Raw genomic sequence first — 19,411 nt, 5'->3', positions numbered from 1 at the left:
ATTCTCTCCTTAATTAACATGTTGGCTAAAATGCCTTGATGCAGGCAGAACTGAGAACTCTACAGGCATTTCCTGCTATTTTGGTGCCCACAGAGGAAGATTGAGTCTAAAAAGGGAAAACAGAGTGTAAAGCATAAGAGGAGGTGTCCAGGATGCTCCCTTCAATGTCATGAAAGGTTTAGGTGAGTTTGCAGTGAAATGGGGCAGTCAGGCACAGGGAACTCTTCCTGAGGCACAACATTCCCTTCCCTCAGCCACAGCACGCAGGGAAAAGCTCTGGCAATCCCATGTCAGCATCAGAGCCCACCCAGGGGAAGCATGGGCTCAGAGTCTGGGCTCCAGGCAGGTGAACCGGGGGAAAGATCCCCAGCCCCACAGCACCTGCATTCTGTACTGAGAGCCAAACTGAGGAGAACACCTCCATCAGGACTGCTTGGCCTGCTCTTGGCCACCAACCCAGTCACCTGGACTAATTCTGTGCAGAGCAGAGGAACCAGCTTTTTTGGAGCACCTGTAATCTGAGTTTTGGCTTTCTATCTTGGAAGATGGTCTGTGCTACTGAAGGAGGAAACTGCTTGTTTCCACTGGCAACAACAGGAATCACAACCACCAGCTCAGCAGATCTGTCCACCACGCACAAGTCCAGCGTGAGGCCACACAACAGCAAGGGCTGTGCTCAGAATGTGCTCTGAGATCAACAAGCCAGTACTGCCCAGGACAGAAAATGTGACTGCAATGGCTCATGGTTAAGACAAAATGAAGAAAATCTCTGGTTCTGACAAGCTCCTGCAAACCCAATGCCACCAAGAAGAAGGAACACAGGCCCTGAATTTCACTGAGCCACAAAAGTCCCTGCTTTTCTAACTAACCCCTGGGCTATGTGCCAGGCTTAGTGCTGTCCCCAGAGCTGGTACATGCTGGGTTACACACCACAGAGACATCCTGACACTGCCAGGAGCAGCCACTCCACAGCCAGGGCCTGGCTTCTCACTTGTGGAGACATGGGGGAGTTTCCTGAGGGGTGTGGGGGAACTTCATTCAGCATTTCTTTGCACTTAACCCAGTCAGTTTCCCTTCAGGGAAACAATCCTCAAAACTAAATATATTTTTGAAAGAAGGAGTCAGACTAGACACAGCAGGGAACAACTACTATTCTTGGCAATCTGAATGCTTGGCCTGAAAAAAGAGTTCTCTTCCTGAGCTGTGGCAACCAAAATGCCTGTTTGTTCTCCAAATCTTGCCCCAAATTTACCCATATGTCAAAATGAAAATTTCTTTCAGTCTATTACATGCTTTCAATATGCTTTATCACTCACTCCCAGCACCACACACACACATATATACATACTGTTTTTCTTGTAGAGGAGAATTTCAAAGCAGTTTGATTCATAGTTGTCGAAAGTCTGTCTGACTTTTTCAATGGTCTTCTTGTCTGTCAGTTCACCATACATAAAACTGAAAAAAGAAAAGAAAATTCTCTTTTTTTCTAGACAAGCAACAAGATTGTTACAGTCACCTTAAGTAGCAAAAGCATTAAAGATGCTATGAACTGTCATTTACCAAGGCTTAATTGTGATTTATACTCCATTTAAATATTTAGAGTGTCACAAGGACACCTACAATAGTGAATAACCATGACCACCTTCTTACTGCAAATAAATCCAACATAATGCTTCATTAAGTGCTTTACTGAGTATATCTTTAAGGATATAAGGTTAGAAAAAGAGCTGTCAACTTATGAAACCATTATCACCACAGCTGCAGGCCATGGCAGTATTCCTGTCAAAACAGAGAAAACTGAACAAAACCTCTAAAATCTCCCAAATTTTGTTCAATCCTCCTGAAAATCCTTCTGGAGGAGGGATGTAAGTTGCTACAGGTAAAGGCTGTTGGCTGAACCCATGGCTGCAAATCTAATCTTGTCAAGATGCATCTGGGACAATGAGATAATTGGAATTCTTTTACTAAATGCCAATACAAATACAGGTAGGATTGGAACAGTGAGGAGCAATGACTGCAGTGTGTAGTTATGTCTGCACTACTATCAAACAACCAAATTCATCCTCATTTTCCTTACTGTATACTGCATTTCTTTAATAGTTCAGTGGAAAGTACTAAAAAGGTTCTGGAGACTCATCCCTCTCCGGGCTAAGAATATAAAAATGTAATTTTAACTCTGCTATTTCTTGCCACTTAAGCATCTCATCTTTGCATTCTTTTCCAGGTCAGACCTCCAGCTGGTGTAAGCAAACCCAACCCCCTGACCTTGCTTTTGACAGCCTTTGTAAGGAAACAGCCAGGCTTTTATTGTCATTCTCCCCTGGATTAAAAATAAGTAAAGGCTGCTCTGTGCAAATTACAGGACTGAAAGAAAATGGAACATCAGATAAAAGCTTTCAGACGCTTGGATGAATATACTTTTTAATTGATCAGACTTTTCCCCCTCCCCATTCTCTTAGTTCACAAACAGTTTGAGCTTCAGCTGAAACCTACAACAGAAAACCCTGAGAATATGAAAGGGAAAAGCTATCAGAGCCTCTGTGGTTTCAGTGCAGCTTCTCTTATTGATCCACAGACCTCCAAAGGTTCAATAAACATTTATTTTATGTCTCCTGCTCTGAAAGAAACAATAAAACAACACAGTGGTTAGAGGCTCAGCAAGCATTAAAGTACTCAATGAAGGCCAGACCATGAATCTTTTCCCTTCCCAGCCAGCCCAGGGAAGCAATGGAGCTGCTCCCACAACAGGGTCCTGCCTGGTCTGGGTGATGGAGGCATCAGAGTGGCTGCAACATCACAGGTATTGATTAGATTGGGTACTGGGAAAACCAGCACTGAAGGGTGGCCAGGCACAGGAGCAGGCTGCCCAGGAATGCTGCGGGATCACCACCCTTGGAAGTGTTCAGAAAACACGATGTGGCACTTGGGAACATGGCTTTGTGGTGAAGGTGGCAGTGCTGGGGTAGTGTCACCTTTGGGACAGCAAAGGAGGTGCCACGGAGCAGCTGACAGCAGGAAATGGTTTCACCCAGGCACGAGGCTTCAGTAATTCCTGATTATCAGTTCTCAAATGGCCTGCCTTTCCCATTTCACCTGATAACCTCTTACACATTTATCTATGAGATGACAACAAAAAGAGTTTGATATTTTTCATTTTTTTAATCTATGCCTTTTTTAATGCTCTGTTGCATCTCTCTTTTTTTTGTTTTCTTGAGACTTAAAACAATGTTTCTCATAGTCCTGAAGGAAAAAAATAGCAAGAAGTTGTTGAGTGCTTGATTTTACATTATTTATAATACAGAAAGTCATTATTAATTAGTGTTAAAATGACAAATCCTACTTGATGATGAGAGGTGGACGATACCAGTTACTTCAGCAGAACATGATCAATCAACTTTATGTTTTAAATTACAAGCAGCTTATTGTTGCAGTAAACCTGTAATGCTCAAATCTCAAATTATATTCACACATAAAGAGACATTTTAAAGGCTTCTGAAACAATAAAAACATTTTTCAGAAGGCAATTTTTAACAGCACCAAAGGAACCTCAGAGCCTTTCACTGCACGAGTTATATAAGATTTTTGCTTATCACAAGTTTAATTTAATTTAGTCTGTCCTATTTTGTACACATGGAGGGACTCCTACTTCTTTAGTCAATCACTCTGTCTTTTTCTGCCTTTTCTCTTTTTTTTTTTTGTCATTTTGTGCTTGTCAAATGCCTTGAGTGCAAACTGTACAAGACAGAAATATCAAAATCACTCTGCTACTGGGAATCTTACTACATAGAAAACACACTTTTCAAAGAGAAGCAAGACTTGCTGAAGTACACAGAGAGAGGCACAGTCTTAGATATTTTCTCCACCTCCAAAAGAGACCAGTTGTCATTTAGGATGCCTGGGCTCCCACCTTCCTGTTAAAGCATCTCTTGGCATGGAAAAGCCTCGGCTGAAGTTTCACATTGTGCTGCTCTGTCCTTTGCCAGGATGCAGAGCAGCAGCATCGGAGCAGGTCTGGGTTTGCAGGGCAGTAGCAGCTCTTTGAGAGGAATTACCCAGCACAGAGGGAAAGTGAAGCACAGAAGGCATCCAGCCCTACACCAAACTTACAGCTCTCCTCATCCAAAAGCAGTCAGGGCATCAATTACAAGAGACAAACATCTGCCCAGGTGGAACAGCAAATACAGAGACACATCAACAGCTTCAAAACTCTGCAGGGTGAAGAGCAAACACCATTCCTCAGGTGCAGCTCTGTGGGTCCCACAGTCACCCTCAGTGGGGCTTCTTTGCACAGCTTTGGCACTGCAAGGACACACAAAACTCAGGCCACAGAGGTGCCATCCCAGCACCAAATCTCCTTCAAGTCCAGCTGTACCCACCATTAATAATCCCAGTTCTTGGAGCACAGTGGGAATTTTGCCATTAGGTTCACCAGAGCCAGGATTTCCCTTGCAGACTGGTTTTTAATCCCACTTGTCAGGGCAGTAAATCAAAACAAGGCAGGGCAGAGATACTGACCAAGTGTCCCAGTGGGAACAGTGGCTGTGAAAATCTCATGTGCAAGGAAAGGCAAGCAGAGCAAAGCCTGGGGTGAATGCCAAGTGCCAAATGCCAGGGTAGGTCCATTAAAGGATGCCTGCTCTTCCAGAGGCATGATGAAATCACAAAGCTTAGCTGATAAGCAGCAATATTTAGAAAACACTGATATAACTTGCAACATTAAACTGCATTTCAGTGTCTTACAACTGTTTATTCTTTCAATGTGTTCATGAAGATATACATGGTCATGTCTGGGGACCACTAGGCACAAAACCAGTGACTTTCCTGGATGCTGGCTGACCTACTGATACACCTCCAGCAGGGCTTTTTTTGGTTAAGTGGAGGTTAGAGGCGTCTCAGTCACACATAAGCCCTGTTCTTCCTGAACTGTCACCTCGTTTTCAATCACAGAATGGGTCAGGTTGAAAGGCGCCTCAAAGACCCAAACCCCCTGCCATGGGCAGGGACACCTTCTACCACACCAGGTTCCTCCAAGCTCTGTCCAGCCTGGCCTTTTATTCCAGATAATCCATGCTCTGTCCCCAATGCCTGGAATTGGTCAGTCCCTGAAGGCAGAAAGGGAAAACCCGCACAAACTTGTATCCCAGCCCTCCCTTCTTGCCCCTGTCCTTTGTTTGCTTTGCTCACACACATCAGGGAGCCAGTCCTTCCCCAAAAGCATCCCTTTCTAAAGGAGGCAGCAGGCACAGCTCAAATGCACATCCAGCCACAAATCACAGCTGCTGGCTCCTGAAAGACCACCAATAAAAGAAAAAAGCCATAAAGCTGCAATGCTTAGAGTAAATATCAGCAGCCTAATCACTCTCTTGGGAGTAAAGATGCACTTTGTGCATTACTGGGCTCTGTGTATGCTTAATAATAGTGGGCTGCAGAAGAGCCCACTGCCTCCTGGCTTGTAACAGCAGAACTCAGAACCATCTAGCAAAAGTGTCTTTGAACTGTATAACCTAAACCCCCACTCTCTTTAGTGGATCATTAGCTAGAGTCCATCCTCACCAATGCTAGCCAGGATAAATTTCATGGTGCTTTACCATGTTCTGTGTAAGTTGTGAGCTGTATAAATTCTGTATCAGTTTCATGTCAAGCCAATTTTAAGACTTCAACATCTGCAAAACAATGCCTTTCTCACTTCAATCCTTTCTCCCAAAACCTCACCATTCTTCCCAGCAGATTAAAAGTTTCCAAGGGCACCAAGTGGCAGCAAAAGAGGCAATGGGCATACCTGCAGGTGCTGCTCTTCTGCATGACGTCAGCTCGGTGGTATCCAGAGAGTTTACAAAATCCGTCATTACTGTAAACTACGGGCCAGTCCACAATCTGGGCGTTTCCCAACAAAAAACTGGATTCTGAAAGGACAAAGAGCAAAAGGGAGAAAGGGCTGCTGTCAGTGGCAAAGTACAATGAAATCCTCCCTGTGTTACACAGCAGATGCAGAGTTATTTGTGACAGTAATTTCTGCCTCAGCGTTTCAGAGGGAAATCCAAGTGGACATCTGAAAAGAATTTGTGATCAAACAGAATATCTGTATAATAATAATAATAAATAATAATAATAATAATCATCATCCTGGTAATAGAAGTACCTTCCTACACCACAAACACCAATATAAGCCCCAATGCTTTAACAATTTAGAAAGCACTCATTTATTCACAACCTGGGCAAGATAGTGTGTTTTATTTTAATTTGATACATATCTTGAAAGCAACATTAAATAAACGTGCAAACTGAGTTTTAAATGCTGAATTGTATGCGTGCCCAGAGCTGATAATGACTCTTTTTCTTGAGAGAAGGAATTTTTTTTTCCTGGCAGGTCTGAGTCTGTTTTGCAGGACACAGCCAGCATCCCTGGGAAGAGGGACAGAGTGCCAGGTGATACTGGGGAAAGCAGATGTTTTAAATTGCAGCCCATGGTAACCATCAGTGTTTTCTTTATTTTTATTGTTAGTTTTCAATTTCTTTTTGACTACAGCTATGGAACTACATGGTCCCATTCACTGGTGCTAAAAAGCTATTAAAATATAACTATTAACAATCATTGCTGCATAAAAATTACAGGAAATGTTTCTTTCAGCAGTCTTTGGGGGGGAAAAAAAAGGATATTTTTACAAATTTTCCTCATAATAGCCAAAGAATGGTTATGACAACAACAGACATTTACTCAGGTGTGCATTCTGATTTAAACATAAAAGTGACACTGAGTTTGCATGAGCTACACGTCCTACTCAGAGTGTTTATAACTGTGACTGGATTGTACATTCTGCAAATATTATTCTATTGGATATGGAACATGTATTTAAAAAAAATAGTATTTCTATCTTTTTTTCTCTGTATAAGCATGAATTTTGAAAAAAATAATCTGGAGATTATTGGATTTTCTACAGAAAAGCAGAGCTTACAATATTTAAAAGCCAACCAATGGGAGAAATAGAAGTTTAGATTTTGTGAAATCTAACACTTTTATACTCAAGGCATTTATTCAGATCCATCACAAAGTCTTTAAGCCCAAATGCCAACTTAAACAATTTGCTTTCCTGCCCACAGGAAGATGCCCGCACTACAAACAGTAGGAGACACAGAGTAAAGCATGAGTATTACATAAAATATCACTGGATTCCACCAGCACAAACCCCTGGGAACAACGGGTCTGCTGGAGCTCATCCCACTGTGCTGGCTGCAGTCCCCCCACACCTGCATCTCCACTGATGCCTAAAGATTTTTTAAGTTTTTATATATTTTCATATATCTGAAGCCTTGTAGATTTTTAACATGTGAATACCTTCTAGTACTTTTCCCGCCCTTTCTAACTAAACTAACCCTTTTCTAATACATTCTTGAAATTCTGTTTAATCTTATACTTAAGGAGAGAATTTCTCATAAGGACATTTTGTTTTCCACCAGAACTTAAAAAATATAACAAGAAAATAGGGCAAAGAAGCCCCGGGAGCAACTCCAAAGGGCTGACCCAAGGGTGGGTTACTGGGGAAGCTGATTTCCCATTGGATGTACTGGCTAGATACACTAATTAATTAACCTTAAAAAATTGTGAAACTCCTTTTTCACATGTGCACAGAGCCGTATTTGTGCACCATATTTTGCAGCTTTCATTAAAGAGTTCCTTTTTATCTTACCAATTTAACACTGTTGCAAGGTTGTTTTTTTTTTCCTTTTGTCATTAGGCAGCATCTCCAGTCTGGAAAAGTGGAGACACCCCCAACCCCCCAAACCCGGGCTGTCCCCATGGCTGCCACCCCATCACCACCAATAGCATTTAATGGTTGTTTTCTATGGATTTTATACTTCTTTGCACCTGAGGGTCTCAAAGTATTTGATAAGTCATTCACCAAACGGATCAAAGCCGCAAGAAACTTGGGAGGGAACAAAATATAAAGCCAAGCTATTGAAAAATTGTTGTGGGTTTGTTTTTATTTTAAATCCCATAAAATTGAGGTTAAAAACACACTAGAAACATCTTGGTAGACATTAGTATTTTTAATTTTTAAGGTTGGATCAGATTCAAAATATTCATATTAGAAACTTGACCAGATTTTAGATGGGGTTTTCTTTTGTCCCCCCGAATTTTCCTTTACTTAATTGACTTCTTTTTTTTTTTACCCTGGTCTCCTAAGCAAGCAAAGCTCATTCACCCATTCTCAGCACAGGAATATGAATCACAGAATCTTTTAGGTTTGAAAAGACCTCCAAGATGGTTGAGTCCAACTGCAAACTCAGCACTGCCAGGTCCTTTACCAATATCTGTGTGTGTGTGTGTGTGTGTGTGTGTGTGTGTGTGCGCAATTCCAATCGAAGGAAAATCTTGAATCAATCTCTGCCTCTTGTTAGAGACCAATAAATCCAAGTGCAGGCACAAAGCCACAGGAATCCATGTTTCATTAATGCTGCTGCTCACTGATCAAGCTGATAAAATTGCAGGAAGAACAGGTCAGTGTCTGATCCTTTGGTTTTACTGGGTACCCAAATCTCAGTATTCACAGTACCCTCTGTATTTAACCTACCTTATATTTTATCACAAGTTATTATTTTCTTCAATCAAGGCACAATTAATTCTTCACTATTTCTACAGTTACAAATCATAACTCCATGCAGATTTAATTCTACATAAGCCAGTCCATACCCAGTTGTAAAAATCCAAACTGTGTACTGGATGACAGGACATTTTGAGAGAACCTCTATGGTTTTGACCATAATTTTATAAAATTATGTTATCACCACTAACTAGTCACTGAAAGTCCATTTCTGCAGTTCCCTCCAATGAGGATGGATCCACAGCCTCTTCTGGACTAAATCCTGCATGCCTGCCTTTCATGTTCCCACAGTTCAGATTCATGATTTCCTGGCTAAGAAAGGTCATCACAGTTGTGTCTTTGATTATGATTTCCACAAGTCTATGGCAAATTCCACTCTGCCCAATTTCCAGCTGGTTGCCTGAATCAGGTGTAAGAGACAAGGGCTGGAAAAAACCTCATTTTATCTCCATCTCCAGTTGCCACAGGGTGGACAAGAATGCAGGTGTTCAGACTCCCTTCATGGGAGAGGCAACCTCTCCTTCCCTGCCCAAGTCTTTGACAGATAAAAGGGGTGTTTAGGTCTTCTTCAGAAGAAAAAGAAAAGGAGACAACAAAAGGTCTGGAAATGGCAGGGTGATGGGCATGGCAGCAGCACTGGGATCTCCATAGCCATATTCCTGTCAGATCCAATAGACAAGAACTATATTCTGCAAACAAGTCTTTTGAGAGGGTATGTTCTGTTGGAGGTATTCTCTTTAGAGAGTTTAGTTACTTGCAACTGGGCATCACTGAATCCAGCCACTACACCTACACCAGGACACATGAATTTACTTTAATTGTGTCACAACTTCACGGAAAGATCACAACAGGGATTGCCAAGGACAGCCAAAGCTATGAATGGCACGGCATAAATACATCTGACGTCAGCTGTAAGGTGCTGTAAACCAAAACTTGGGCAATATCCCTGCTGTGGCCCAGAAAGGAAAATCTCTCTCTGTGAAGCTCTCAGTCTCAAAAGTATTTTTCTACAGAAGCTGGGGACTTCCCCACTGGTCAGCGAGACACTGGTGACTGCTGAAAGCAGGCCAGTAACTCTGACAGACCCTGGTCTGATCCAGCACACGGAGAAACTCCAGGAAATTGGAATCCAGATGACCATAGTGTGGTATCTCAAACTCTGAAAACACTTACATGCAGCTAATTTCAAAACTCACACGATGATTACCCCAAAATCTCTGGTGATGTGTTCATCCTTCTTGGATTTCTCCGATGCACTGAAAGTGCACGTCCACTTCCCATTTCCTTACAGATAAAAGGTCAATTTTTATTATTTTTAAGCTTGTCTTGATGTAAATTTTTATTATTTCTAAGCTTGTCTTGATGTCATTGCCTCCACCAACCATCTTCTGCACCCATTCCCCTTTCTGGTGCACTGTAGGGAACCCAAATCACAACTCTGTAGGTTGTGCATGCTCCTTGACTGACACCTCTGAACACCAGTGTCTGTCTGTCTGTCAGGAAAGCAGGGTCTGCCAGCACACTCATCTGTCTCACAGTTGCCAGATTCCTCTCAGGAAGGCAGCAGGCCTTTTATTAACTATTTTATTAACTAACATAACTCTCCTATTTGCAAGGTTTAATGCTGATGGCAAGGAAACGGGGCATTATAGGCATACAGTCAGCAAAACTTCAGGCTGGAAAACACAATTGAGGAAAACAATTTTTTAAAAGGCACTGCATTTGCTGTTGCCATGCTTTTATTTTGTAAAAAGGCTCTTTTGTATAAAGGCAGCCTATGCTGTAGAGCAGCAAGCTTTTAATCTTACTCTCTCTTGCAGTAGCTAGCACTCAACACGGTGCTGAGCCTTGTGTTTGTTATTAAAACAAAATAAAAAGACCACAGTGTGCGAGCAATTTTTTTAACTAACAAAGTGCCTAAAGCAGTGTAAAATTCTTGTTATGTAATGACAGGAGAGCAAGAACAGCTAAATCATTCCAGGAGATATGCTTAACCAAGTGAGAAACGTTGTCTCTAATCATCTTTCCTCAAGAATGCTTGGGTACCACTTGCAACCAAAATTGTTTAAATCACCATTTTTGAGAATTCACTCTCTTCTCAAGAAACTGGCAAGTGACCTTCTTTAAAAAGGTCACCACTGAAAAGATGTTCTAAATAAAATAAAGTAGCAGCAGAACACAAACAACAATAATGATTATAATAACAAAAAAGCAGCAGTGTTTTCATGTAGGAACAAATTCCTACCTCTATCAACTTTACCCAGAGCTGTCCTTCAGAACTACCACCCTCCCACTGCACAGCAAAGGCAGCTCAGGCCTCACAGGGGCTGGGAAATATCTGGAATTTGCCCTTTTTTTGCTAATATGAAAGCTCCAAACCACTTCAACAGCTGTCAGTTGATTCTACTCAAAACTACACCAGGTCAGCAAATTGCTGCAGACTTGTTTAGAGCATCTTGGAAAGGGTGTACTCAGGAGGGATGTAATAAAAAAGGTCTCTTTTTGAATTTTCTTAGCTTTTCTGAGTGAGTCCTGGCCCTGACAATCCCCGGTGTTGTCTGTGGTGTCTCCAACCACGTGCCCAAGATGTGCTGTGTCCCCATGGAAGATAGAGAAAGATCCTCTTGGATCCAAGATCCTCTTGGATCAGAGGGCACAGCCCTCTGAAAACTGCCTCAACAGGCACCAACATCCCTCCAGCTCTGGGGCTGGCTGCAGACAAACCTCTGTTCTTGAAGCACTTTGTACTCCTGTCTGTAAAACCACAGTGCTGTTTTCTAACAAAGCTATAATTTCCCCCGTGTCTTCAAAGCATGCAAAACATCAGTGTCATCCAATTTACCCAGTACATTAAGTGTTGCTTGCCTGAAAAAAAAACAAACCAAACTCTCAAAGGACCGACTCTTTACGTCACCTTTCTGTGCCAGTGTTGTCTTTATTTAATACTCATGTTATGAAGATGGAGCGAGGGCTAAACCCAGAGTAAGGTGTGATCACACTGACTGTGCTGAAATTATCCACTTCCTGCCTCAAAAACGTGCTGCTCAAATAAAACAGAAGATGAATAATCCAGCACTGGCTGAAGTATTAAATCCACGTGTAAGCCACTCAGCTGGGAAAACAGCAGCTTTCAGCAATTCAGCAAGCGAGCTCAAGAAGAAAAATTAGAACCTGCCTGAAATTTACCTCCTCGAAAGTCAGAAAATTAACTGCAATCATTTGGAATGTGGAAGCACACAAACAGTCCCTGCCTTTACTGTGGCACATCACTGACCCCAGGAATAGCTCTGAGGCAGTAAGAACATGAGAGCATTTCTATGAATTACCTGGAAAATGACATTTCATACAATTCTGATCACTGTTTCTCCTCCACACATCCATTTATCCTAGAATTAAACAAACCCTCACCTATCCCAGTTATCATCTAAATGCTATGGCTGAATCTGCTCTCTGTAATTAAAATTGTGCAGAACACAACACAGATGTACTGAGATAAACTCAAACTGGAGCACGCTGTAGCTCTCACTCAAGGCATACAGGGAGAAGCAGAATCCAGACTTCCAGCTTTATACTTTCATTTAAGTGCTGCCTTTACATTCCCAGAGGAGAAAATTGTGGTAGCAGGAGCTCTTCAGACACGGGGCTCCTCTTGCACACACTGAGCCTGCACCAAGTCCTGGCTGCAGTTTCACAGAGCTTGGCTGCTTCTCAAAAAAAAAAAACAAAACCTGTTTGGGCAGAAAATCACCTGCACCTCCTGTGCTCTCCTCTCTGTGCCAGGGGCTGGAGCAAAGCTTTCACCAGGACTGATGCCAGGACCCCTCCAGGTGGGGAGTCAGGCCCTGGCCACTTGGGATGCTCAGCAGCTACAATAGCCAGTCTCCTGAGTGTGCTGATTAAACAAGTATTGTCCTTTTTTTTAATCTGAAAAGCAGATTACTAGAGTACCAACTCCAAAATCTTCTATTATTTAATGTTGTCAAATCAGAAAATCCCATTTCCTTCAGCTATCCAAGGGAGTAACTTAAAATGCCAGTTCACCACCAGACAGCCTATAAAACACACCTATAAAACAGGCTAATTAAATCTATTTCCACTTCCTGAGATTATTCTTTGGTTGTATACTCCTTCCAACTGCAACAGAAAACCTGAATGTTTCCTGAAAAAAAAAAAATCAATTTAATTATTTTCCTTCTCTCAGGTTTCAACATTAACCTGGGAATGCAGCAACTCTTGCAGTGACCTCTTGTGGCAAGTGCTCAGCAGCTCTCAAACTTCCCAAAAAGAGAGGAGGGAAACCTCTCCCACTACCCCACCAAGCACAGAAAGAAAGACAAGAAAGAAAAAAAATAGAAAAATATTACAAAAAAAGGAAGGAAGGAAGGAAGGAAGGAAGGAAGGAAGGAAGGAAGGAAGGAAGGAAGGAAGGAAGGAAGGAAGGAAGGAAGGAAGGAAGGAAGGAAGGAAGGAAGGAAGGAAGGAAGGAAGGAAGGAAGGAAGGAAGGAAGGAAGGAAGGAAGGAAGGAAGGAAGGAAGGAAGGAAGGAAGGAAGGAAGGAAGGAAGGAAGGAAGGAAGGAAGGAAGGAAGGAAGGAAGGAAGGAAGGAAGGAAGGAAGGAAGGAAGGAAGGAAGGAAGGAAGGAAGGAAGGAAGGAAGGAAGGAAGGAAGGAAGGAAGGAAGGAAGGAAGGAAGGAAGGAAGGAAGGAAGGAAGGAAGGAAGGAAGGAAGGAAGGAAGGAAGGAAGGAAGGAAGGAAGGAAGGAAGGAAGGAAGGAAGGAAGGAAGGAAGGAAGGAAGGAAGGAAGGAAGGAAGGAAGGAAGGAAGGAAGGAAGGAAGGAAGGAAGGAAGGAAGGAAGGAAGGAAGGAAGGAAGGAAGGAAGGAAGGAAGGAAGGAAGGAAGGGCCACAATTAGAAATAAGACCACAAAACAGCTGATCATATCTCAAGAAAATCCAGCTTTTCCTTTCACTAACAACATGGCATTCTTTAAGTTTCTAAATTAATAAAATGGCACAGAGCTTCCATAACTATTTTTAATGTAAAAATAAACACTTTAGACCATGCAGAACTCCCCCAATTTCAGCAGCAGCAAACAGAGATGCTTAATCTGTCTGTGCTCAGTGAGCCCATTTGAAGAGCAAGGAAAACAGGGTGTCTGCAATTGCAAACCCCTCACATATGTCATCTAGTAATGCTTGTCAGTGTAAAAATCCACTTTGCATTGATTTACGTGTCAGCAAGCTCCCTGCAGCCACAGAAACTGCAGAAGGAACCCTGTGCCTTCGAATGCCAAAGAAAACCCCAGTGACATGAGCACCTTGGTAATTCCTTCATTAACTTCTGAGCTGAACTGGAGGATGGAAACTTTCACCCCACGGTGCATCCTGCTTTACACAGGGATTTAGGGAACTGCTGAGCTCTGCATTGTTCTCTGAGGATCCCAAGTGATAGGCATCCACTAAACTTGAAGTACTTTGCTTTAAAGAACTTTCTCTGTGCAGCATGTGTAATTTAATTGGTGCCAGATGAAAATGCAGTTTGTTTTAATATAGGGGAGAGAAGCCCACATGCATCATGTCCCACATCCCTGCCTGGAAGACAGGAACCCTACACAGCTAGTAAGAACAGAAGAGAAAAGAGACACTTATTTTATCTGTAATACCAGTGGAATAAAAATTAAAAAGGTGTCTTACTGCTACAGATGTAACACTTGTTTCCCTCTCCTTTCCAGGTAACCTGCCTTCAGAAAGATCACCTATGAACAGGGCTGATCCTTCCACCCACCAGTCACAGGGAGCCAGGAGGGCATAAAGGTCTCTGTGAAGGAATTGCTTTTTAGGAACATAACATAAAGCTGAAAAAGGCCAGGAATAAAATGCTAGCTTCATTAAAACTCATGCTGAATTTCCCATGGAAGCCTTAGAGAGATAAGATTTCATCCCAGTGTCAAAATCCATTTGTGAAAGACCCACTTTCATGAGGAAGCTTCTAAGAGTTATTGCAACAGAAACAATATCCAATAATTATGACTCTTATCATACAGATAAGATTATATACAGTTTTTCACTAAATTCATCCCCTTATCCAAACTGTTAGCAATCTACTGCCAGACTCACCCTTCTCACAAATTCATGCTCTTCCATAAAAGCAAATTATGCCATTAACATTACTTAATTTTTCTGCTGACAGAACTTGTGAAGGCAAGACAGACTTCCATGGCTCAACTCACTGGATGACTCTGCCCATGGACAGGTCCATAAATCCCAGCCCTGATCTCGAGACTTGCCCAGTTCTGTACCCTCTGCACTTCCACAGTGCTGAACACAGGTCAGTATCTAAGCTCTGAATGCACTGAAGAAGTGAACAACAATATCTGTAATAACAGGCACAGCCTGCTGAGAACATCTTGGGAGAGAACATTGCCCTTAGGATGGTCCTTATTAAACATCCCAAATACTAATGGCAGTAAGAGGCAGTCACCTTAATGTGATTTAGCCCAGTGCTCTCACAAAACACCTTTCAGCTCAGCAAAATACCTGGTGCTCTTAAGATCTAGGGCACAGCCAAGGCTGTAGCGAGATCGTATCAATCTTTGTGAGCCTCAGATAAGCCTCCATGTATTTTCAGTGTGCTTTAAAAGAAGAAAGGAAAAAAAAATAGATTGCAGAGAGTGCACTGAGATTACCCTGAAGACAGGTCTGCTTGTCCCTCTCAGCAGGCACAGCAGCCCTAAGGACAGAGCCTGTTCTCCCTGTGGGCTTTGGCTCTCCTTTAGTGGAGCTCAGCTGTGGTGAGGGCAAAGACCAGGCTGCACACTGTGAGCACTTCTCCCACAATTTCAACCGGATGAGCAGCCAAAGATGAGGTAAAAGGAAGGATTCATGACATTCCTAAAGAGAAAGTGCCCAAATAATGCTGAAAATTTAATATATGATTGCTTTTAACACGAGGCTAGACATCTCACCAAGCCTGCACACCGTGTTCCCGCTACACCCGCTCCCAGTCCTGACTTTCCACATTTTAAAATTATTACAATTTTGTCTATAAATTTTGTTATTAGGATCCATCTCTGGTAACTCTGAGTAATTTGTCTCCATAAACACTTCATTTTGAAGCCATTGCTTCTATTTCACCAGAAGAAGAACCTATCTGCTGAAACACCTGCCTGATTTTTCCAGCAGTACCCGTAGCCTAATAGAAGTTATTACCCATACCTACAAACCTTCTCTTGGTTGTTAAGAAAAGATTTATGATCAAGAAGTGCAATGGGATTGCATAAATGTGACAAATCTCAAACGAGAATGCTCCTGAACCAGGAATGGTGACAGAAAGGCTTTCTGGGGGGGGAATGCTGAAGATGTATTTTTAAAAAACAATCATCAGTCTTTCTTTCATCCCATTCCTCAAATTGTCAATCTCTTGAAAAATCTCTTGGAACTTGGTGAATCCAAGTCTAAAAACAAACCCAGCAGAGAGCCAGCAGACCAAATCCTGGTCTTCTTCTGAGCACTGGCAGGAGATACCTGAAGCAGATTTGCCCCACAGTATACTGTTAAGTTTGGATTAAACAATACTGAATCCAATGAAAATTACTATTTCTATAAAGGATAAATAAGGCTATGTCCTGGATGACAAAAATAAGAACTAAATCATGTTTCAGCTCACAACACTGACAACTTACATGAGTTAAATACAAATTCCCAATCTACTTTCCTCTTTGTGTCCAACAGGGAAGATTCACCTCTCTAGCGAACACCATGCTTAGACATCATCAGTGGCACAAAAAAAGCAGAATGAATGACCAGATCAGCATGATTTACGCTCCTAAATTAAACCAGGCTAAAAACTGGAGGGGATACATGCTTTTAAAGTATAATGTTCAAAAGCCTACCGAGCTTTTCCAATTTTTGATGTCTCAAAGCTTTACTGAGCTTTCACCAGGGAGGATGTGGGATTTAATTAGACCACGATACAAAACCATGGCATTCCCAAACCATGCTCCCAGCCCTGCCACTGACATGCTGCATGACCTGGGGAAATCAGACGTGATGGCCCAAGCCCCCATTCACACCACAATTCGATGAACAGGTAGAGAAAAACCTCTGTATGTCCTCTTCCACAAGGAGCTGTGAAGTGTAATTAAATTCCACCCAACACTTTGAAATTGTCAGAGGGAAAGTGCTATATAAATGCCTATTAATTAAGCCTGCATTTAATATTCTGGGAAATAAATACACTATTGTGGGAAAGCAGCTCCTGGAGATCGGGCAGCTACAGGGCTTGACAGGGAGTCAGCTGCCGACCACAGAACTGACAGAGGCAACACGACAGGGAGGAAGCCCCCCAAAAACAGCTTAATACAAAGCTGGCATTTTAACACACAACATTTTAAAACAAATTCCAACTCCTCATCCCACTCCTGCTCATGAGGAAAATCCATGAATCACCAATTCACTACCTGCTGTCAAAATCCACTCCAAGCCAGCACACCAGACCATGCTGGTGTGACTGCGAGGTACACCCAGCACTGTGCAATATGGAAAGGTGGAAAGAAACGTTTTTCAGCATATTTCACAACCCACTGGTGTCTTGATTAATACTAAATGTAGTAACCCTTCTCAATGCTCTGCTCACTTTTCCCACTCCTGTCTCCAGGTGTACACTGGCACAGGGATGCTTCCCCATGGCAGCATCACCCTGAACTTGGGCTGACCAAGGAGTTATCTTTTAGCAAAACCCAAAGCCGAGCTCTCCTACATTTGTGCAAACACTCCTATGTCTCAGCAGTTCTATGCCAGTGCAAAAACTACATTAAAAAATTAAAGTACCTAGCACAGGACTTGCCTAAAGCAGCGTCTACACCAGCACACCCAAAGAGACAGTGAGCTGCAAACACATCGTAACTTTAATGGAGCTGTGTACACTGCTCTTGATCAGTGCTTTGCACTACAAAGGGTGAAACTGACTCCAGCAGCAAGGAATAACTGGATGCCACAGTCCCGAACTAGCCCGGTAAATATTCACCTAACAGAGGAGCCGTAAATGACCAAGTGCAGACAGTTCTTTAGCCATTTGCTCAGCCACAGGATTGCCATCATCCAAACCACAGTCACTCCCTCACCGCTTTCCCGGCACCTTCGCCACAGACTTTGAAGTCCCACAGAATTGCAAAAAAAAAACTTTGAACCCCCTGAATAGAAATAGTTGCAAGTCCTAATTATTACAAAACTATAAAACAAGAAAAAGGGGGGGAAGAAAGAAAGACCCGATGAGCGGAGCGGATGAGAATTTATTGTCTCGCAAAAGAGAAGAAGGTTGAAACTGGCAGTAGCGGTTGCGATGTAAGAAGTGCGGGGAGACAGGGCAAGGACCGCGAGGGGATGCTCCGCAGGGGACCAGCGCATCCCGTTCCTTGAAGGCACCGCTTTGGCACCAGCGGGGCGAGACACCGGAGGGACGGAGGGGATGGACGGACAGACAGATGGACGCATGACGGGGGAACCTCTCACCGCTGGAGCGCCGGACGATGTTCTCCAGGAAGGTGTTCTGCGGTGCCACCAGCCCTCTCTTGCCCCCCGGCATCCTGCAGCGCCGGGCTCGGGGGCCGGGGGTGCGCGGCGGCAGCGGCGGCGGCGGCGGCGGCGGGGGGGGGCCGGCGGCGGCGGCGGCGGCGGCAGCGCCCGGTGCCCGTGAGTCGCGCAGGGGCGGCCGCGGCCGCTCATGGTAGTGGCGCCCCCGCGGCGGCTGCAGCGCGGTCTGGGGCCGCGCCGCGCTCCGCGCCGCCAGCGCCGCGCCCGCCCCCCCTGCGCCTGCGCGCCCGCCCCGCCGGCCCGGGGGACGCCCGGGGATGGGGGGGACCGAAAGGGATGGGGGAGGACGGCACGGGATGGGGGAGGGACGGCACGGGATGGGGGGGGATGAGGGGGACACCCCGCGCAGTCCGCGAGCATCCCCCCCCCCACACACACACACCCTTCTCTGGTCCCCTGCGAAGTTCTGCCCTGAGCGAAACTCACGCCGACCCCCTGGTTTTGCATCTATTCTATATTTGTTTTTATATAATATATAATATATAATATATAACATATAACATATAATATATAATATATAATATATAATATATAATATATAATATATAATATATAATATATAATATATAATATATAATATATAATGTATAATGTATAACGTATAATATATAATATATAATATATGATATTATATGTTATGTATTATATCATATAATATATAATATGTAGTATAATGATATATAATATATGATATATAGTATATAATATATGATGTATAATATATAATGTATAGTGTATAATATATAATATAGTATTATGTATTATATCATATATAATATATGATATAATATATATTATATAATGTATACTGTATAATATATAATATATGATATCTAATATATAGTATATAATATATAATGTATAATATATAATGTATCTGTATGTGTATATTATATATTTGTTTTGTTTGTGGTTGTTCTTTGGGTTGTGGGTTTTTTGGTTTTTTTTCTTTTTCTTTTTCTTTTTTTCCTTTTCCTTTTTTTTTTCTTTTTCTTTTTTTTTCTTTTTCTTTTTTTTTCCTTTTTTTCTTTTCTTTTTTTTCTTTTTCTTTTTCTTTTTCTTTTTCTTTTTCTTTTTCTTTTTCTTTTTCTTTTTCTTTTTCTTTTTCTTTTTTCTTTTTTTTCCTTTTTTTTTCTTTTTCTTTTTTTTTCTTTTTTTTCTTTTTTTGTCTTTTTTTTTCTTTTTTTTTTCTTTTTTTCCCCCCCCAGCGGTTGGGTTTGA

General features: G+C 42.5%; 1 protein-coding gene across 1 annotated transcript in view; it reads right to left on the bottom strand.

Annotated features, from left to right (window-relative positions):
* Positions 1-18,292, bottom strand: part of KCNH5 (potassium voltage-gated channel subfamily H member 5) — a 157,518-nt gene extending 139,226 nt beyond the window's left edge. The window contains exons 1-3 of the mRNA XM_064422930.1: positions 18,110-18,292; positions 5,780-5,903; positions 1,349-1,455 (exon numbers count right to left, since the gene is read on the bottom strand). Coding sequence (XP_064279000.1) covers positions 1,349-1,455; positions 5,780-5,903; positions 18,110-18,182 — 304 coding nt within the window. The 5' untranslated portion in view covers positions 18,183-18,292. The remainder of the gene's footprint in view (positions 1-1,348; positions 1,456-5,779; positions 5,904-18,109) is intronic.
* Positions 18,293-19,411: the final 1,119 nt, after the last annotated feature.

The sequence above is a fragment of the Passer domesticus genome, chromosome 6 (assembly GCF_036417665.1).
Source record: "Passer domesticus isolate bPasDom1 chromosome 6, bPasDom1.hap1, whole genome shotgun sequence".
Taxonomy (NCBI): Eukaryota; Metazoa; Chordata; class Aves; order Passeriformes; family Passeridae; genus Passer; species Passer domesticus.
Note: the sequence above shows the minus strand (reverse complement) of the source record. Positions and strands in the feature narration are given on the sequence as shown.